A 22,399-nucleotide genomic window follows, 5' to 3' on the forward strand; every position below is an offset into this window, starting at 1 on the left:
ATACAACGACAATAATTAAAGAAAAATAAATTAATTTTAAAATATAATCTACAAAACGTCAAATGACCTCCAGTACAGGAATGACCCACGTTCCCTGAACGCGTTATGAAAGCATATCTTTATGACTTTTCTCCCATAAAGAATGTGTCATTTTAACACCTGTTTTTTTATTTGTTTATAAATATATGGCAAACGATTAACCAAAAAACCCAAACAATACATATTTTGTGAGAAAGCAACCATTTCTTAAGAGATAACCGAACATAAACAGGTGTGGTTTGATAAGGTCCTATTCTGCCTGACAACGTCATTGGACCAAACCATTTGGTTGCCAATTCTCAGGGGGGGGTTCCAATTCGTTAAACCGCCATGGCACAAGCAGAGGTAAGTCACGTGAAATTTCTAGACTGTTTTTATCTTTCCTACAGTTTGTTTTCCATGAAGCACTAATGAACGGACTTGCTTTTAACTCTTTCCCAAATTAATTTCTTCATTTTGGTTCCCCTTTTTGTTATTATGTTGGTTTCGACGGTGGCGGGGAACCTGCTACGTTATTTTGAGGAGTAGGACCCCCCTATGCCTTTTTTAAAGCAGCTATATTTCATAACCACGTGGTAGAAAACAGTTATAATAATCATATAAACAGTCTCATCTAATTGAAAATGTAAGTAACACTCTTTTTCTGCCTGTTTGTTAAAAGCTTCATTCATAAATTAAGCTCAAATCATGGTTTGGTTCTCCACACAATGGCGGTGATAGGGCACCGCAGTCGCTTTAAAAAATAACACTTTTTTTGCTTTAACTGCTCTATAACTTCGTTATAGTGAAATTTACAAGCGTCAAACTCGGTAAACAGATAAACGACTTTTCTAATATTCAAACGGTGTTATTCCCGGTTCATAAAAATACTCTTGACGGCTTTAGACGTCCAATATAGTTTGAGTGGGAAGGGCTGACATGTGTTAGCTTGCACTGACATGTGTTAGCTTGCGGTCATAAAATCTCCATATTTCATAATGCGGTTTGGTTAGGTTGTGTAATTTCAACATTCCATGTTAGCTAGCATGCCCCAGCTTGCCAATTAATAACTCGGGTGCTAATTATAGAACCAAATTCGATTAAAAAAAATCAAAACACTTTATTATGACGTCATAGTACCATTCGGTAAACAGATATATTTCCTTACCACTATTAAAACGGGTTATTATTTCATAAATGGAGTCTGGCTGCCATTGACTGTAATGGACGTCCAATTCATTTTGATTGACAGGCCGGCGTGTGGTTTTAATATTCCATGTTTGTTCTCAGACTGTAAATGGACCTCTGTGAAGTACTCTTTAATAATGTAATGTAATTTTTGATGATGTAATGATGCGCTCGTACGTTGCATAAAGGAAACTTTTGCACGTGCTGCTCGGTGGAGATAAAGCACCCCCGCTGCCGTATGTGGTGTATCCTTGGGATGATAAAGAAAAGCCAGAGCAACGGTATTTTTATCATTATTTTTTAGGCCGTTCGTCTTATCGGCTCATTTCAATCACGTAATAATTTAGGATTTACTTATCTCACAATAGAAGAAAAATAAAAAATGGATGATGAATAATTAATAATTATGTTGGAAGAGTAGTCGATTTGATACTATTAGCAATAGATGCTAATTACGTTTTTATGTTATATATATATATATTAAAAAGAGAAATTCTCGTTTTTTTATTTTGTATTTTTTTATATTTTAAATAAAGGAAATAAATAAATTGTATAATAAAATTAATATTTTTTAAATATGATTATTTAAAATAATATTAATTAAAAGGAGAAATACTGTTTTTTTTTATTTTGTATTTTTTTAATATTTTAAATAAAGGAAATAAGAAATAAATTATATAATAAAAATAATATTTTTTCATGATTATTTTAAATAATAATATGAATTAAAAGGAGAAATACTCGTTTTTTTGTGTTTTGTATTTTTTAAATATTTTAAATAAAGGAAATAAGGAACAAATTATATTTATTTGAAATAATAATATTAATTAAAAGGAGAAATACTGTTTTTTTAATTTTGTATTTATTTTATATTTTAAATAAAGTAAATAAGAAATGAATAATATAATAAAAATATTTTTTTAATGATTATTTTAAATAATAATATGAATTAAAAGGAGAAAGACTCGTTTTTTGTATCTTGTATTTTTTAAATATTTTAAATAAAGGAAATAAGGAATACATTATATTTATTTAAAATAATAATATTAATTAAAAGGAGAAATACTCATTTTTTATGTTTTATTTTTTATATATTTAAAAAAAGGAAATAAGAAATAAAATATATAATAAAAATAATACATTTTTATATGATTACAGACGCTCCCCTACTTACGAACGAGTTGGGTTCCGAGCGATTGTTCATAAGTTGAATTTGTTTGTAAGTTGATTCAGTGCTATATTTTGTATTATAATTTATGTTTGAGGCCTATATAAGTATATTAAAGGTTTATATAAGTGCATTTGTATGTTTAAGGCTTGCGTAAAATACGATGCGCCAAATAGTCGTGAAAATACGGTAAACTTTAAAATTATCTTATAAATGAACTTTGCTTACTATACACACACTTAAAAATGGATTTACCTAGTTTGCTTATTAAAGTTACAGAACCAGACTTTTAAGTGTGCCCTATGTGAGTAAATATATGCCGCATTGCATTTGTTCATTTTTTTTATGACTTCATAAGGGGAATTGCAATCATTAATAAGGGAGCATTTAGTTTGACAGGTATACAAATGGTTAGATAATCTACATTAATGGACATGTCATAGCACGATTACAAATATCTTCCTGTGATAGAAAATCCAACATCTTCCATTTTTTTTGTTTCAATACAAGGTAGTACTACAAACTCATCTAGATATATATTTTTAATAATCCCTCTGTGGTTTGTAGATGTCCAAATGAAGTGAAAGAGTTGAAGCAATACTTTTTTTCCCTCTAAAAATAGGTAGGTTTATTACCAGACTGCAGGATGGGGAGAGAGCTCGAACAGATGTGAACTGCTCACAGTCTGTTGTCCTTGCAACTTTCTCTGAATGAACAGTGGGTCAGTCTTTATATAGGCAAACCGAGTACAGTATAGTTTCTATGACAACGACCAAACTTTGGCAAAGTCTGATTAATCAGTACACATACTCCATTTATGAGGAGTGAGGCCAGATCTGTGTTGTGTTTGCCAAAGTCCAGGATTATTTCTTTAGTTTTCGTGGTGTTCAGTGTGAGATTGTTCACCGAGCACCACGGAGACAGTTTTTGTTGATCTCATCTCTGTAGGCCGACTCATCCCCTCCTGAGATGAGTCCGACCACAGTGGTGTCAGTCATCATCAGCAAATTTGATGATGGAGTTAGACTGGTTGGGTTGGTGTACAGTGTTATGTGTACAGGGAGTACAGAAGAAGACTCAGTACATAGCCTTGAGGGGATATATATTTTAAATAAAGGAAATAATGAATACATTATATAATATATATGTTTTAATATGATTTTTTCAAATTATAATATTAATTAAAAGGAGAAATACTTGTTTTTTTTAGTTTGTATTTTTTTATATTCTAAATAAAGGAAATAATAAATACATTATATTATATATATATATTTAATATGATTTAAAATAATATTAATTAAAAGGAGAAATACTCGTTTTTTTAGTTTGTATTTTCTTTATATTTTAAATAAAGGAAATAAGAAATACAATATATATATATGATTATTTAAAATAATAATATTAATTAAAAGGAGAAACTCGTTTTTTTAGTTTGTATTTTTTATATTTTAAATAAAGGAAATAATAAATAAATTATGTAATACATATATATATATATTTAATATGATTATTTAAAATAATATGAATTAAAAGGAGACATATATGTTTTTTATTTTGTATTTTTTAAAATATTTTAAATAAAGGAAATAAGAAATACATTTTATAATATTTTTTATGATTATTTAAAATATTATGAATTAAAAGGAGAAATACTCGTTTTTTGTTGTATTTTTTATTATTTTTTAATAAAGGATATAAAAAATAATTAGATAATAAAAAATACATTTTAAATAAGAATAATTCAAATTTAAAAAAATAAATAAAGAAAGAAAAATACACAGATACCTCTACTTACAAAATTAACTTGTTTCGTAAGTTGGATTTTTCGTAAAAAGACCAAAACTTTATTCGTTTCACGGTCCTCCAAAAAAACAATTAAATCCTTTAAAAATGATGTGTTATTTTGAGACTCCCCTTTCAAAATGAAACAATCAATACAGGAAATCTATTAGATTTTTGGGTCGATTTTGTAACTTGGATCTTGTTTTTGTATGTTGGGATAGTCCTTTTTTTCACTCTTTTGTAAGTAGAGGCACCGCTGTAATGAAAATAGACCAAAAGGAGACCACGCCCCTTTTAAAAAATGTCATTTTTTGGGCCATTTCCTGTTGATTTTTTGGGGTGAAACGTAACGGATGCTTGATTTTCGCCACGACTGCCAAAATTATGTGATTTTTGTATGGTTTCAAATGTTGCCATATGTATCTTGTTTTAACCAATGATGACTTCTCGCCACCGCCACAGCGAGAACAGCCGACCTGCCTTGAAAAATGGAAGGCGCCCGAAGAAACCGGCCTTCACGCCCGGGGTCAGTGGGCCAGCAAGTCCGAGTTCCTTCTGGCCGTGGCGGGACAGATCATCGGTTTGGGGAACGTTTGGAGGTTCCCGTACTTGTGCTACAAGAATGGAGGAGGTACCCTATTTTTGGAAATGTTTTTTTGTTTCCTTTTGGCTTGACGAGTGGCTCAAAAGCAGTAGGAAGTGCCAAAATGTTTATTAAGAGAGCAAGAAATGAGTAGAAGTCACTTGAAATTAGCAAGAATGGCATGGGAATGTCTCAAAATCAGCAAGAAAGGAGTAGTAAAGGTCTCAAATTCACCAGGAAGTGACAAATAAATACCCAGAAATGAGCTAAAATCAACAGGAAGTGACCTAAAATGAAGAAGAATGACATGGGAATGTAACAAAATCAGCAGGACATGGCCTGTGAAGGTCTCAAATTCACCAGGAAGTGACAACACAACTCAATTAAATACCCTTAAATGAGGCAAAATCAACAGGAAGTGACCAGAAGTGAACAAATATGACCTAGGAATGTCTCAAATTCAGTAGAAAATGACCTCTGAAGATTTGAAATTCACCAGGAAGTGACATAACCACGCAAATATATACCCAATAATGATAATAAATACCCAGAAATGAGCCAAAACCAACAGGAAGTCATCTGAAATGAAGAATGACCTAGGAAGGTAACAAAATCAGCAGGAAATGACCTGTAAAGGTCTCAAATTCACCAGGAAGTGACAGAACAACTCAAATAAATACCCCCAAATTAGCCAAAACCAACAGGAAGTGACATAACCACTCAAATGTATACCCAGTAATGATAATAAATACCCAGAAATGAGCCAAAATCAACAGGAAGTTACCTGAAATTAAGAAGAATCACATGAAATGTCATAAAATCAGCAGGAAATGACCTGTAATGGTCTCAAATTCTCTAGGAAGTCACCAAAAAACCTCAAAATACCCAAAAATTGGGTAAAATTGGCAGGAAGTAACCTAAAATTAAGAAGAATGACCTAGGAATGTCACAAAATTGGCAGGAAAAGACCTGTGAAGATCTCAAATGTACCAGGAAGTGACAAAACAACTCCAATAAATACCCAGAAATCAGTCAAAATCAACAGGAAGTCACCTGAAATGTAAAGGTCTAAAAAAATAAAAATAACTAAAAAAATAAATACCCTTAAATAATAATAATAATAATAATCGGACATAGGCCATGTCGTCATTACCACAACACAAAAAAAAAAGCCTACTTGTCATCACACGCAGAAACTGCGTGTGACGAAATTGATGGTGCTTCTCCATAAGCTACGTTTAGTCGGCAAAAGACCTAACTAAGTGTAAGTTACGGACTTGTAATTTGTCATTCCGCTGTTGTGGATACAGGTCGCTTACCTCGCGATTACATACAGGTCGCTTACCTCTCGATTTCCGCACACTGTCTGCCACTTACCTTCCTTCAAGTCAGCTAGGAGGCGGCAGATCACCAACCAAACATCTATTCATATGCCGCAGAAGGGAATGTGTGTATGTTAGCGCGAGTTTAGATGTCTGATGGATGTGGGGAAAAAGCTATCCTTAAGCCTATTTGTCCGAGCTTTGTGGGACCTATAGCGTCTGCCAGAGGGCAGCAGCTGGAACAGATTGTGACCAGGGTGGTAAGGGTCCCCTATGATGTGCTTGGCTCTGCTGAGGTAACGCGGGCTGGCAATGTCTTCAAGTGAGGGCAGAGAGCAGCCGACAATCCTCTGGGCAGTGTTAATCACTTTCTGCATGGCCTTTTTGTCTGCCGCCGTGCTTCCAGCGTACCACACTGTGATGCCGTACGCCAGGATGCTCTCTACAGTGGTTCTATAGAAGGTTCTCAGAAGATTGGAGCCCAAGTTGTTCTTCCTGAGCACCCTGAGGAAATGGAGTCGTGTCTGAGCCTTCTTCACCACTGCCGTGGTGTTTGTAGACCATGAGAGCTTGTCCGTGACGTGGACCCCCAGGAATTTAAAGGACTGGACCCTGTCTACACATACTCCATTTATGAGGAGTGGGGCCAGATCTGTGCCGTGTTTGCGAAAGTCCAAGATTATTTCTTTAGTTTTCGTGGTGTTCAGTGTGAGATTGTTCACCGAGCACCACGAAGACAAATTGTTGACCTCATCTCTGTAAGCCGACTCATCCCCTCCTGAGATGAGTCCGACCACAGTGGTGTCGTCAGCGAATTTGATGATGGCGTTAGACTGGTGGGTGGGTGCACAGTCGTAGGTGTACAGGGAGTACAGAAGAGGACTCAGTACACAGCCTTGAGGGGAGCCAGTGCTTAGTGTAATGGAGGAAGAGAGGTGGGGACCAAGTCTAACAGTCTGTGGGCGGTTGGTCAAGAAGTCCTTTATCCAGCAGCAGATTGAAGAGGATAGTCCAAGGTGGGAGAGTTTGTTAGTCAGAATGTCCGGTTTTATGGTATTGAAGGCTGAGCTGTAGTCAATGAAGAGCATCCTCACGTAGTTCCCAGGGTGTTCCAGATGGCTCAGTGCTGTATGAAGAGCAATGGCAATAGCATCATCCGTGGACCTGTTTGCCCTGTAAGCAAACTGGTGAGGGTCAATTGAGGGAGAGATTGTATTCCTGATATGGCGGGCTACCAACTTTTCAAAGCACTTCATGATCACAGGCGTGAGGGCAACAGGCCTATAATCATTCATGCTGCCAATGGTTGGCTTTTTGGGGACAGGGATGATGGTGGCAGATTTCAGACAAGATGGAATGATGGATAGTTGCAGGGAACAATTGAAAATATTTGTGAAGACTCCAGCCAGCTGGTCAGCACAGGCTTTGAGCACCTTCCCAGGTACTCCGTCAGGGCCCGCAGCCTTCCTGGTGTTCACAGACCGCATTACCAGTCTGACTTCCTGTTCCCGGAACGTCAGTGTATTGCTGCAGGGTGGTGGTGGGGGTGTTGAGACTGGGCCTGATTTGTCAGTCTCAAAGCGGGCAAAGAAACGGTTCAAATTCTCCGCTAGTGAGGCATCTGCATTAACAGACATAGTATTGTTGTTGTAGTTGGTTATATGTCGTATTCCTTGCCACATCTTCTTTGGGTTATTTTCTGTGAAGTGCTCCTCAATTTTTTTGGTATATGCTGCCTTGGCCTTTTTAATGCCTCTTTTCAGCTCAGCTCTGGCAGCGCTATATTTTATCTTGTCCCCTGATCTAAAGGCGGAATTACGGCATTTGATGAGTGCCTGTGTCTCATTGGTCATCCAGGGTTTTTGGTTAGGAAAAACCCGTATTCGTTTATCTATAGTGACGTTGTCGATGCAGTTTTTTATGTAAGAAAGAACAGAGTCCGTGTAGTCCTGGAGGTTGTCGTGTACAAAAAGTTCCCAGTTGGTGCGGGAAAAGCAGTCCTGCAGCTGAGAGAGTGCGTTGTCGGGCCAAGTTTTTATTGTCTTTATTTGTGGCGTTGTTTGCCTCCGGAGTGGTGTGTAAGCGGGGGTGAGAGATAGGCAGAGGTGATCTGATCCAGCTAGGTGGGGTAGGGAAGTGGCTTTGTAAGCATGTTTGATGTTAGAATAGACATGGTCAAGAGTTTTGTCTCCTCTAGTATTACAATTTACGTATTGAATAAACTTAGGTAAAACAGTCTTTAAACACGCCTTGTTGAAATCACCAGCGACAATAAAAACTCCATCGGGGTGAGCAAGCTGTTGTTTGTTAACAGCCGCTAGCAGGAGGTTAAGTGCCGTGTTAACGTTAGCATTCGGAGGTATATAGACAGCCGTTGCTATGACGACGGTAAGCTCTCTTGGAAGATAATAGGGCCTACATCGTATTGCTAATAACTCTAAATCCGGGGAACAGTGAGTGTCAATAATTTTACTGTCGCAACACCATTCATTATGTACATACATGCACAGTCCACCGCCCTTGCTTTTGCCTGTTAATACTTTAGAACGGTCGTTGCGAAAAAGCGTTCGGCTAGCTAGCGATACCGCCGCGTCGGGGATATGCGGATGTAGCCACGTTTCGGAGATGATAATAATATTACAGTTTCTAACAAAGCTGTTGGTAGCAATACGAAGTTCCAACTCATCCATTTTGTGGGTGATGGATCGGGCGTTGGTCAAAAGGATACTTGGAAGCGGAGCTCGGTGTGGTTGTTGTTTGAGCTTAGCAGCAAGCCCCCCCCGGCAGCCTCGCTTCTGTTTCCTATCCCTTCGCCGCCTGCGACGTGCTTTTGGTGGGCTGGCTAGCCACGGAGATCCCGGAGAGTGTGTTAAGAAATCGGATGTATCGCATATCCTTCGGATAGTGAGTAAATCCTGGCGACTGTAAGATAACGAACGACACCGAACTGGAGAGCTTAGAGCCGCAGCGTCAGTGCGCGCCGCCATCTTGCATGTTCCTGCCAATGCCAATGAATGTTCCATGAGCCAAAAAACAACAGGAAGTGACCTGAAATGAAGAAGAATGAACCAGAAATACCCCCAAATCAGCAGAAAACAACCTGTAAATCAAAACATAACTTAATATAGATAACATAATAAAATATGGAGTATTGTTTTTTAATACAAATATCTAGTGTGTGTTTAAAATCCATTGTTTGTATTTCCAGGCGTGTTCTTTGTACCTTACCTTTTGTTCCTGGTCCTGTGCGGGATCCCCTTGTTCCTCCTGGAGACTTCATTGGGCCAGTACACCAGTCTGGGCGGAGTCAGCGCCTGGAAAACCATATGCCCCATATTCGGAGGTACCTTATTACGTTACGGCTTATATGCGCATACTAAATACACGACGTGCACGAAACTGCAGTTGACAGCACCATGACACGATGACGTCATGACAAATTGGCGCCGTGATGTCATGACGCAAGCGAATGAGGCCGATATGGTCTTTTTTTTTTCAAAATAGAGAAAAGATGAACAGATAAGACGCTAAATAAAATTTATTTTGACGTCTATGAATGAAATTCAAGAAAAAAAAAACTTTCAGGGAATAATATATCTAATCACTGCTTTCTCGATTTCCTTTGTCACAAAAACAAGAACAAAACAGCGTTTTTTGTAATATTTTGCTTAAAAATGAATAAATTTAAAAATTTATAAAAAGGACTCAGTATTACTGCGTTTCTTTCAGTTTTTTCACGGAATAACATACGAGTATAACATATCTATTCACTGCTTGTTTGATTTTCTTTGCCCCAAAAACAAGTACACAACATTTTTTTTTGTAATCTTCCGCTTAAAAAAAAAATGTAGAAATGTATAAAAATGACTCTATAACTGCATTTCTTCAGTTTTTGGCGGAATAACATATCTAATCACTGCTTGCTCGATTTCCTTTGTCCCAAAAGACAAGTACACAATTATTTTGGGGCAATCTTCTGCCCCCCCCCAAAATATTTTTTTACAAAAATAACTCACTATTTCCGCATTTCTTTCAGTTTTTTGCGGAATAACATATCTAATCACTGCTTGCTCGATTTCCTTTGTCCCAAAATACAAGTATACGACACCAATTTTTTTTGAAATCTTCCGCCAAAAACTAATATCCTTTATAAAAATGACTAGCTATTTCCACATTTCTTTCAGATTCTCGCAGAATAATATATCTAATCACTGCTTGCCTAATTTCCTTTGTCCCAAAAACAAGAACACAACAGCATTTTTTGAAATCTTCCGCCAAAAATAATGAACTAAAATCCTTTATAAAAATGACTCGCTATTTCCGCATTTCTTTCAGATTTTTTGCAGAATAACATATCTAATCACTACCTTCTCAATTTCCTTATTCCCAAAAGACAATCACGCACATTTTTTTGGTGAATCTTCCGTCCCCCCCAAAAATAAAATATTTTTTTACAAATAGAACTCACTGTTTCCACATTTCTTTCAGTTTTTTTTTACAGAATAATATATCTAATCACAGGTTTCTCTATTTCCTTTCTCCCCCAAAACGAGTAGACAACCATTTTTTTCTCGAATCTTCCGCAAAAAAAACTTTCTAATAAGGCCTCACTAGTTGACCGTGTTTTTATCCCCGCCTCCAGGTTTAGGCTACGCTAGCCAGATGATGATCTTGCACGGATGTGTGTATTACATCATCATTCTGGCGTGGGCCCTCCTCTACCTGTCCTACAGTTTTCAGCCTCAACTTCCCTGGTCACACTGTAACAACACGTGGAACACGGGTCAGTAACCTCCCGTCAAAAAAAAAACACCCCCAACTTGTACTAAAACTATTTTTTGCGCTTCCCTACAGAGGCTTGTTTTATCTTTGACGATCAAAACCAGACGGCTAACGCTAGCAACCTGCCCGACAACGCCACTTCCCCCGTCATGGAGTTTTGGGAGTGAGTATATCCGCACAAAAATGATTAAACATCCATGCTAAGCTAATTCTATGCTAATTTGAACGCTGGTTTCCACATCCCAAAAACATCCATGCTAAGATAATTGTATGCTTTTGTTTGTGTACCTCTGCCCTGTGATTGGCTAGCCGTCAATTCGGGGTGTCCCCCAACTAGTTAGGTGGGATTGGCTCCAGCACCCCCTGCGACCCTTGTGAGGATGAATGGTTCGGGTTTTCCGGGTACTCCGGATTCCTCCTATTTCCCCAAAACATGGTTGCTAGGCTAACTGTATGCTAATTTGTTGCTAGGTAGGAGTTAGGTGGGATTGCTCCGGCACCCCTCGCGACCCTTGTGAGGATAAACGGTTCGGATTTTCCGGGTACTCCGGATTCCTCCCATTTCTCAAAAACATGGATGCTAGGCTAACTGTATGCTAATTTGTCGCTAGGTAGGAGTTAGCTGGGATAGGCTCCGGCACCCCCCTTGACCCTAAGTGGTTCGAAAAATGATATTGAGTTTGGGGCATTTTCGGGTTACTTCCTGTTGATTTGGGGGCATTTCCGGGTAACTTACTGTTGGTTTGGGGGTATTTCGCGGTTACTTCCTGTGGGTTTGGGGCATTTCCGGGTAACTTCCTGTAGGTTTGGGGGCATTTCCATGTTACTTCCTGTGGGTTTGGGGCATTTTCGGGTTACTTCCTTATGATTTGGGGGCATTTCCGGATAACTTCCTGTTGATTTGGGGGCATTTCCGAATAACTTCCTGTTGATTTGGGGCATTTCTGGGTAACTTCCTGTTGATTTGGGGGTATTTCCATGTTACTTCCTGTGGATATGGGATATTTTCTGGTTACTTCCTGTTGGTTTTTGGGCATTTCTGGGTTGCTTCCTGTGGATTTGGGGCATTTCCGGGTAACTTCTTGTATGTTTGGGGCATTTCTGGGTTACTTCCTGTTGGTTTTGGGGGTATTTCCATGTGACTTCCTGTGGATATGGGGCATTTCCGGGTAACTTCCTTTTTGCGGTACTAACAATCGTTTTTTTTGTGGGTTTTTTTTGCCACAGGCGAGAAGTCCTCCACCTGTCCGACAATTTAGACGAACTGGGCCCCATTAATTGGAAGTTGGCGTTATGTCTCGCCGGCGTCTGGCTCGTTTGCTACTTCTGCGTTTGGAAGGGGATCAAATCTACGGGAAAGGTGAGCTCAAAACTTTGGACCCGAGTTCGTTTTGGGGGAATGTCGGGACATTTGACCCAAAAAAAAGGTATTGGCTCAACACTAGTTTTTAGTTTTGGCACGACATGGTGGTTTAGTGGAGCTGTGGTGCTGTCTTGCAGGTGGTGTACGTGACGGCGACCTTTCCCTATCTCATGCTGTTTGTCCTCTTGATACGCGGCGCCACCCTGCCCGGAGCAGGCCGGGGGATCGTCTACTACCTCAAACCCAACCACACTCGATTGGCGGACCCGCAGGTGAGGTTTTGGAACGCCGTTTCTCATTCGTTGGTTTGGTTCAGGGGGCGGAGGTCCGGGGGATGAAGGGGAAGTGACTCGGGAATGCCCCAACTCAAGAGGAAGTGAGACGGGAATGACCCAAATCAAGAGGAAATTACTTGGGAATGGCTTGAACCAACAGGAAGTCACTGAGGAATGCCTGAAAACAATAGGAAGTGACTCAGGAATGCCCCAAATCGACAGGAAGTGACTCAGGAATGCCCACAACTAACAGGAAGTGACTCAAGAATGCCCCAAATCAAGAGGAAGTGACACAGATTTGCCCCGAACCAACAGGAAGTGATACAGAAATGCCCCAAACCGACAGGAAGTGCCTCAAGAATGACCCAAATTGACAGGAAGTGATTCGGGAATGCCCCAAATTAACAGGAAGTGATTCGGGAATGCCCCAAATTAACAGGAAGTGACTCGGGAATGCCCCAAATTAACAGGAAGTGACTCGGGAATGCCCCAAATTAACAGGAAGTGACTCGGGAATGCCCCAAAATAACAGGAAGTGACTCAGGAATGCCCCAAATTAACAGGAAGTGACTCAGAAATGCCCCAAATTAACAGGAAGTGACTCAGAAATGCCCCAAATCGACAAGAAGAGAGTTAAGAATGTCCCAAGTCGACAGGAAGTGACTCGGGAATGCGCCAAATTAACAGGAAGTCTCAGGAATGCCCCAAATCAACAGGAAATGACCGGCAAAGGCTCCCAATTCAACAGGAAGTGACCCGTATAGGCTCCCAAATCAACATGAAGTGACCCGTAAAGGCTCCCAAATCAACAGGAAGTGACCCTTAAAGGCTCTCAAATCAACAGGAAGTGACCCGTAAAGGTTCCCAAAATGAACAGGTGTAGCATACAGTAGTTCAACCCTGTTGATGTTGGGCTTTTCCGACCACTTCCTGTTCATCACGGTCCTATTCCAGCTCACTATTTGTTGATTTTGGGTCACTTCCTGTTGACTTATCATTCTTATGACTCATTTATCCTACCCGTGCATTCCCCCAATCCTTTTTTTAAATGTAAATGTGTCCACTATTTCGAAACTGCCACATTTAGCGCTAAATGTCACGCCACTAGCTTGACTTCTTAATTTTTTTTGTCCGTCAGGTGTGGATGGACGCGGGTACCCAGATCTTTTTCTCCTACGGAATCTGCTTGGGAAGTTTGACGGCCCTGGGCAGTTACAACAAATACAACAACGATTGTTACAAGTAAGAATGCGGCAAACGCTAGAAGCTGCCGGTCAGACGGCGTTCCCCTCAAAAAAAGAAAGAAAGAAAGAATGAATGGAATGAGGCGAGAAGCAAGGAAAAAAAAGCCACTCTGACACGGCCACACCTCAAAGAAAAGCTTCGTTTAGCTGCCCAAATTCTTCCCACACTTGAGGCGTTCCAGGCGGACCAACGCTTCACGCTTGGCTTCTTTTTTCGCAAAGGCAGGATTAAGCGTTTTGTCCAAATGTTGTCCATCCTGAAATGATGTATCCGGATAGACTTGTTTTTTGCGGGCGGGTTACGCTTCAAAAAGACAAATCCGTTGAAACCTTTATTGATTTGTTTACAATTGTTATACAATGAGATACTCTATTATACTTTGAAAAGTAAGAACAGACCATTTTTCATTTGATTAGATTCGATTGAATTAGATTACTTTAGATTAGATTACTTTAGATTAGATTAGTTTAGATTTACTTTCGATGTAGTTTCGATTTGGATTCAATTTAGTTTCGATTTGGATTCGATTTAGTTTCGATTTGGATTCGATTTAGTCTCGACTCTGATTCGATTTAGTTTCGATTTTGTTTTGATTTAGTTTCTATTTAGTTTCTATTTTGATTCGATTTGGTTTCGATTTAGATTCGATTTGGTTTCGATTTAGTTTTGATTTAGTTTCGATTTAGTTTCTATTTGGATTCGATTTGGTTTCGATTTTGATTCGATATAGTTTAGATTTTGATCCGATTTAGCTTAGATTTTGATTCGATTAAGTTTAGAATTTGATTGGATTTTGATTTGATTCGATTGTGATTTAGATTTGATTTTGATTTTACATTTTGTTTCGATTTAGATTCAATTTCAATTCGATTCACATTTTGATTCGGTTCAGATTCGATTTAGATTTAGATTCAATTTTAATTCGATTTACATTTTGATTCGGTTCTGATTCGATTTACATTTTGATTTGATTCAGATTTTGATTCAATTTTAATTCAATTTACATTTTGATTCGGTTCTGATTCGATTTACATTTTGATTCGATCTTGATTTAGATTCAATTCAGATTCAATTTTTGATTCAATTTAGATTAGAATTTAATTTCATACCGTATTCGTGAAATTTCCTTGGTTGCAGTAGCAAGCACAGACACAGAAGACATTGTAGACCTAGGTAAAAAAAAATCTGGAGCCACACACAGGAAGTCCACAAGATGGCGACCTTCTGCAGACTAATATATTTTTCTTGTTGTTGTTGACAGGGACTCGTACCTTCTGTGCCTGTTGAACAGCGGCACCAGTTTCCTGGCGGGCTTCGCCATCTTCTCCGTCCTGGGCTTCATGGCGGAGGAGCAAAAGGTGGACATCGCCACCGTGGCCCAATCAGGTTCAAACTTCCACTCATTATATATTCGCAAACGTTCCAAGATGCAAAAAAGACCCAAAGACATACTTGAAACAGTTAAAAATTTCCAGTGCAAAAGTTGTTATACGGCGTACAGAATTTGAAATGATAAAAAAAACTTATAAAATACTGTTCTCAATTGAATGAATTGCTTCCAGAAGTTGTTTTGTATGTTGGATTTTAAGGAACCAATTCATTTCGTAAGTAGAGGCAACACTGTAAAAAATGCTCACAAAATAATGTGTGCTAGTCCAACATTTTTTTGTATTTTTTGTACATTTTTACTCCCTATTAAAAGCATGAAAATGAGGTAACACTGTAAAAATGGTCACAAAATAACATGGGCTTGTCCAACATTTTTTTTTTTATTTTAATATAATTTTTTTTGTACATTATTAAAACCATGAATATTGTCTTAAATGAGAGAAATTGTAAAATTCTACAATTTTAAGGGTATAGCTTATACAGGGAGGCAGCTAATATGCGAGAAAATATGGTACTTATTTTATTCAAAATTGTTTTACTTGAAATCATTTTTAAACGTTTTATAGTGGCGGGGATTAAAGATGGTGGAATGAATTATGCTAATTTAATGTACATTAAAGGCTTTTCTCAATTGAATGAATTGGTTTCAGAACTTTTTTGTATCTTGGATTTATAGGAAGCAATTCATTTCATAAGTAGAGGCAACACTGTAAAAATGCTCACAAAATAACATGGGCTCGTACAACATTTTTTTTGTACATTTGTACGCCCTATTAAAACCATGAATATGGGGATGAAAATTGTGATTTAGGGGACGTCTTATATCAAAAATGGTTAAATTTGACCATTTTAAGGGTGTTTTTGTATCTGGGATTTCCAGGAAGCAATTCATTTTGTAAGTAGATACAACACTGTAAAAAATGCTCACAAAGTAACATGGGGTCGTCCAACATTTTTTTAATTTTTTATTTATTTTATTTTTTGTACATTTGTATGCCCTATTAAATATGAGCATGAATATAATATGGAGGTGAAAATTGTGAATCAGGGGGCAGCTTATATGCGAGAAATTGTCAAATTTGACCATTTTAAGGCTATGTTTATCCTACTTGTTTTGTATCTTGAATTTCCAGGAACCAATTCATTTTGTAAGTAGAGGCAACACTGTAAAAAATGCTCCCAAAATAACATGCGCTTGATTTTTTTTTTTATGTCAGGTCCCGGTCTGGCCTTCATCGCCTTCCCCCGAGCGGTGGCCATGATGCCTCTACCGCAACTGTGGGCCGTCTGCTTCTTCCTCATGATCATCATGCTGGGATTGGACACACAGGTGGCGCTCTCGTCCTCGTCTTTGCACGTCCAAGCCGAGACAAAACAGTTAAACTACATTTTTTTTCTTCTCCGTGCTAGTTCGTTAGCCTGGAGGCGCTAATGACGTCGGTGAGCGATTCCTACCCCAAGGTGATCCGGCGCGGCTACCGCCGAGAGCTCCTCCTCCTCTTGGTCTGCGTCACGTGCTTCGCCTTCGGCTTGATCATGGTGACGCCGGTGAGGTGTTAAAATGGCCGACTGGTTTTCCGTTGGAGTCTGGCGACCGTTGTCTATGGTTTTCGCAGGGCGGTCTCTACGTTTTCCAGATCTACGATCACTTCTCCTGCAGCGGAGCCAGTTTGCTGTTGCTGTCTATCTTTCAGTCCGTTGCCATTGGCTGGATTTACGGTAGGGAGTCGTTTTGAAAATAGTAATAATAGTGATAATATTTTTTTTAATAAAAAAATGTATTAAACAAATTTAAAATTTTAGAAAAAGTTAAAAATAAAAATTTAAGAATTGAATTTTTTTTTAAACAATTAAAAATATTAAGAATTTAACAATTTTAAACAAAATTAATAATTTTAAGAATAAAATAGAAATAATTTAAATTAAAAAAATGAAAAAAATACAAAATTTAAATTTAATTTTATTTAATTTAAATTTAAACAAAGAAATACAAATAATTAAAATAATAATAATAATAAATTAGCTTTGGCCCGATTTTAAAAGATACAAATAATTACAATTTTATTTTAAAAAAATAAATAAATAAATAAAACATTTGCTTTGGCCCGATGGCAATCAAATAAAATAAAAAATATAAAAATTGAAATAATTTAAATTTAAATAAGAAAAGAAATACAAATAATTTAAAAAGAAATAAAATAAATAAATTAAAAAAAATGCTTTGGCCCCGGTGGTAAATAAAATAACAAATAAATAAAAATACAAATAATTTAAATTTAATAAAAAAATACAAATAATTCAAAAAAATAAATAAATAAAATAAATAAACAATTTGCTTTGGCCCCGGTTTAAGTGGTTAGGCTGTCATGCCCCATAGTGCTAGGGTCGTGGGTTCGATTTCCAGGTCGGTTCTCGCATGTTCTGCCCAGGCTTTTTCCAAAAACATGCATGTTAGGCTAAATTGTCCCTAGCTACAATTGGTTGTTTGTTCTACTTGTGCTCTGCGATTGGCCAGCCACCCTAAATCGTCGGCTGGGATAGGCTCCAGAACCCCCTGTGACCCGTGTGAGGATAACCATTACGTCGCATGCCTTTTTTTTACATAATGTTACGTTGAATGACACGTTATGTTACCTCTAGGGCATCCAATGAGTTAAATGTCTTACGAGGTCACAATGCTTAAGCTAATGCTAATTTCTGGTGTATTTAGCAACAAATTAGCCACTGTGATTTAGCATTTCTAGACGCCAAATAACATGGCATTTTTTCTCCCCTAGATTAATATCATTATTATTAATATTATTATTATTATGACTTTTCTTTTGTTTGACAGGTGCTGAACGCTTTTATTCCAACATCAAGGACATGACCGGTCGCAAGCCGCTGCTTCTCTTCAAGCTCTGCTGGAAATATGTCACGCCGGCCGTCTGCACTGTATGTACCGGCACCGCTCCGGCACCCCCTGACAATCATTTAAACAATATCACCTTTGGAAGAAAAAAATAACAACTTGAATTAGTATCCAGGTAAAGCCGTCAAATAGGAAGTGAGGAGAATAAACAAGAAGTGACTGAAAATGTCTGAAAATGACAGGAAGTCATCCAAAAATGCCAGGAAGTCAAACTCAACAGGAATTGACCCAAACTCAAGAGGGAGTGACCCAAACACACAGGAAGTGGCCCAAACTCAAGAAGGAGTGAACCAAACACAGAGGAAGTGACCCAAACTCAACAGGAAGTGACCCAAACTCAACAGGAAGTGATCCAAACTCAACCACAAGTGACCCAAAGTCAACAGAAAGTCACTCATAAATGCCCAAAAACCAAGTGAGTGACCCAAACTTAACAGGAAGTGATCCAAACTCAACAGGAAGTCACTCATAAATGCCCAAAAACCAACAAGGAGTGACCCAAACTCAACAGGAAGTGCCCCAACCTCAATAGGAAGTGACCCAAAACTACAGGAAGTGACCCAAACTCTACAGGAAGTCACCCAAACTCTACAGGAAGTCACCCAAACTCGACAGGAAGTCACCCAAACTCGACAGGAAGTCACCCAAACTCGACAGGAAGTCACCCAAACTCGATAGGAAGTCACCCAAACTCGACAGGAAGTCACCCAAACTCGACAGGAAGTCACCCAAACTCGACAGGAAGTCACCCAAACTCAACATGAAATAACCCAAACTGAACAAGTCACTCATAAATGCCACAAACTCAACAGGAAATCACTCATAAATGCCCCAAACTCAACAGGAAGTCACTCATAAATGCCCCAAACTCAACAGGAAGTCACTCATAAATGCCCCAAACTCAACAGGAAGTCACTCATAAATGCCCCAAACTCAACAGGAAATAACCCAAACTCAACACAAAATAACCCAAACTCGACAGGAAGTCACTCATAAATGCCCCAAACTCAACAGGAAGTCACTCATAAATGCCCCAAACTCAACAGGAAATAACCCAAACTCAACACAAAATAACCCAAACTCGACAGGAAGTCACTCATAAATGTGCCAAACTCAACAGGAAGTGACCCAAATTCTACAGGAAGTCACCCGAACTCAACAGGAAGTCCTCCGAAAATGCCCCAAAACCAACAAAAAAAATCAATCAAACAATCAACAAAGCAAAGCATCCTCTAGCAAACGATATTTCTAATAATAATAATAATAATACACACACACATACAATAATACACACGGCCCCTCCCATTCTCCCTCCCTCTCCCTCTCCCTCTCCAACTCTCCAACTGACTTCCAGGCCACGTTTCTGTTCTCCCTGGTCCGCTGGTCTCCGTTACGCCTGGGCAAAGGACTGGCGGCCCCATCTTGGGCCACGGCGCTGGGCTGGCTTCTCACCCTGTCTTCCGTCTCCCTGCTGCCCATCTGGGCCGTCTACGCCCTCGCCGTCACGCCCGGCAACTTCTCTCAGGTTAAACCCGCCACCCCTACTTCCTCCGCCCCTTTTTTGTTTAACCCCGCCTTCTCCCACAGCGCTTGACACGCCTGTGCAGGCCCGGCACGTCGGCGGCCGCCTACACCCAGGCGGTGCCCCTCCACCGGAAGCCCACCCGAGACGTCCTGGGTCTCTGAGCCGCCACCCGACACCCCCCGAGACGAGACATTTTTAATATTTTTTTAAAAATGTCCATAAACGGTGCAAATTTTGATAGAAAACTGATCAAACTTTAACGGAATATTCCACATTTTTTACCATCAGCACCCATAGAAAAGCCGTTTTTTTTTTAATTTTCCCTGCATAAACTACATTACCCATAATGCACCGGGTGCACATTCAAGACAATGCATTTGAATGTAAAAACAAATCTTAATTTTATGCCTTTTATCCGTGTTTTCTAACTCTTTTTGCCATGCGATTTTACCCATGAACTCTTGCGATTGGACGTTTATTGACGTCCAATCGCAATCATTCATTTTTTTTATCAGAAATGTAACTCGACACTCCAAAGTTTTTCTGTTTTCCAGAAAAACTTGTCATATTCTACTGTTATTTTTTATTGTAGTTTTTTATTTCTAATGCAGAACGTATACATTTTATAAATCTGTATAATACACTACTTTTAATCATAGTTGTATAGAAATATGAAAATTGCATTTATTTGTATGGATTTTTGTTAAAGAAAAATGAAATATTGAAGCATTGCCATCTCTGACCTTTGACCTATTTTCTGTTCATCACATGACTATTTGACAGATTCCAATTGGCTATTTTGTTATAAAACTGGTTCAAAATTCCATTCATGACCTTTGACCCTGCTCATCATATCGCTAGCTTTAATTTCCTGACCTCTGACCTTTGACCCCTTTAAACAATTGGGAGAATTTCTATTTAGGGGCATTTCTAGGTGACTTTTCATTTCAGGTCACTTTTTGTTGGTTTTGGGGGACTATAGGTCACTTCCTATTATTTTTCGGTCACTTCCTGTTATTTTTGGGTCACTTCCTGTTATATTTGTGTCACTTCTGGTGCATTTTTGAACAGTTGATCATTTGTAGGTGACTTCCTTTTCTTTTCAGGTCACTTTTTGTTGGTTTTGGGGCACCAAAGGTCACTTCCTGTTATTTTTGGGTCACTTCCTGTTATTTTTGGGTCACTTCCTGTTATATATGTGTCACTTCTGGAGCATTTTTGAACAATCGATCATTTCTAGGTGACTTCCTTTTCTTTTCAGTTCACTTTTTGTTGGTTTTTGGGGCACTATAGGTCACTTCCTGTTATTTTTGGGTCACTTCCTGTTATTTTTGTGTCACTTCTGGTGCATTTAAAGGCATTCTGAAGTAATTTTTGAACAGTTAATCATTTCTAGGTGACTTCCTTTTTTTCAGGTCACTTTTTGTTGGTTTTGGTGGACTACGGGTTACTTCCTGTTGTTTCTGGGTCACTTCCGGTCCATTTTAAGGTATTTTGGATCCACATCTTAACCAATTTGGATAAATCTTGTTTTTTAGGGGCACATTCAGGTGACTTCCTTTTCATTTCAGGTCACTTTTTGTTGGTTTTTGGGGCACTATAGGTCACTTCCTGTTATTTTTGGGTCACTTCCTGTTATTTTTGTGTCACTTCTGGTACATTCTGAAGTAATTTTTGAACAATGGATAATTTCTAGGTGACTTTTATTTTCAGGTCACTTTTTGTTGGTTTTGGGGCCCCATGGGTCACTTCCTGTTGTTTTGGAGTCACTTCCTGTTATTTTGGCATCACTTCCCGTTATTTTTGTGTCACTTCTGGTGGCTTTAAAGGAATTAATTTTTGAACAATGTTCATAATTCCTGTTTAGGGGCATTTTCAGGTGACTTCCTTTTCATTTTAGGGCACTATGAGTCACTTCCTGTTGTTTTTGGGTCACTTCCTGTTATTTTTGTGTCGCTTCTGGTGCATTTAAAGTCATTCTGAAGTAATTTTTGAACAATGTTCATTATTCCTGTTTGTTTAGGGGCATTTACAGGTGACTTCCCTTTCATTTTAGGGCACTATGGGTAACTTCCTGTTGTATTTTGGGTCACTTCTGGTCCATTTTAAGGTATTTTGGAGCCACTTCTTAAACAATTTGGATAATTCCTATTTGTTTAGGGACATTTCAGGTTAGTTTTTGTTGGTTTCGGGGCACTGCGGGTCACTTCCTGTTATTTTTGGGTCACTTCCTGTTATCTTCCAGTGCATTTGAAGGCATTCTAAAGTCATTTCTGAACAATGTGGATCATTCCTGTTTGTTTAGTGGCATTTCTAGGTGATTTTATGTTGGTTTTGGGTCACTTCCTGTTGTTTTGGGCTACTTCCGGTATCTTTTTGGGTAATTGCAGAACCATGCCCTATAAATTGGTCACTTTTGGATGATTTTTGGGTGACCTTTAGTACAAAAAAATGATTTTTTTGGGCGCTAAAGCAACAGAGGCGACTAATTTAGCATTAGCGTAGCGTTTCTGAACGACTGAGGCGATTGGACAGCGGCACTCGGCGCCAGGTTACGTAAAAGGATCGGCGGCTTATCGATTTGCCGTATCGGATTCCCTCCTCACGCGCGCCGTTGACGTAGCCCGCGGCGTTAGCGCTTTAGCGCCATATGCTCGTTTTGGCGGACGGTTCCGTTTCACATGATGGGGATTAAAACAACAAAACAAAGCCAATGGGTCTTTACAAAAAGGGGCGGGGTTTTTAGAGTGGTGATATCAAAGACACACTGTCGGATAAAAACGGGAGCATCTCATTGGCTGCCATTGACGGTGAAGGACGTCCAATTAGGAGAGATGGCAAAGTGCTA

At 38.7% G+C, this 22,399-nt stretch overlaps 1 protein-coding gene across 1 annotated transcript; it reads left to right on the top strand.

Annotated features, from left to right (window-relative positions):
- The first annotated feature begins 287 nt into the window (after positions 1-287).
- LOC144086552 (sodium- and chloride-dependent GABA transporter 2-like) lies at positions 288-21,094 on the top strand. The gene is made up of 15 exons (XM_077616449.1): positions 288-384; positions 4,619-4,787; positions 9,270-9,404; positions 10,704-10,844; positions 10,916-11,006; positions 12,071-12,203; positions 12,344-12,478; positions 13,620-13,723; positions 14,988-15,112; positions 16,333-16,445; positions 16,526-16,663; positions 16,732-16,834; positions 17,949-18,049; positions 19,381-19,551; positions 19,614-21,094. Exons 1-15 carry the CDS (start codon positions 370-372, stop codon positions 19,710-19,712), a joined length of 1,773 nt encoding a protein of 590 aa, XP_077472575.1. The 5' UTR covers positions 288-369; the 3' UTR covers positions 19,713-21,094.
- Positions 21,095-22,399: the final 1,305 nt, after the last annotated feature.

Source organism: Stigmatopora argus, chromosome 1 (genome assembly GCF_051989625.1).
Source record: "Stigmatopora argus isolate UIUO_Sarg chromosome 1, RoL_Sarg_1.0, whole genome shotgun sequence".
NCBI classification, from domain to species: domain Eukaryota; kingdom Metazoa; phylum Chordata; class Actinopteri; order Syngnathiformes; family Syngnathidae; genus Stigmatopora; species Stigmatopora argus.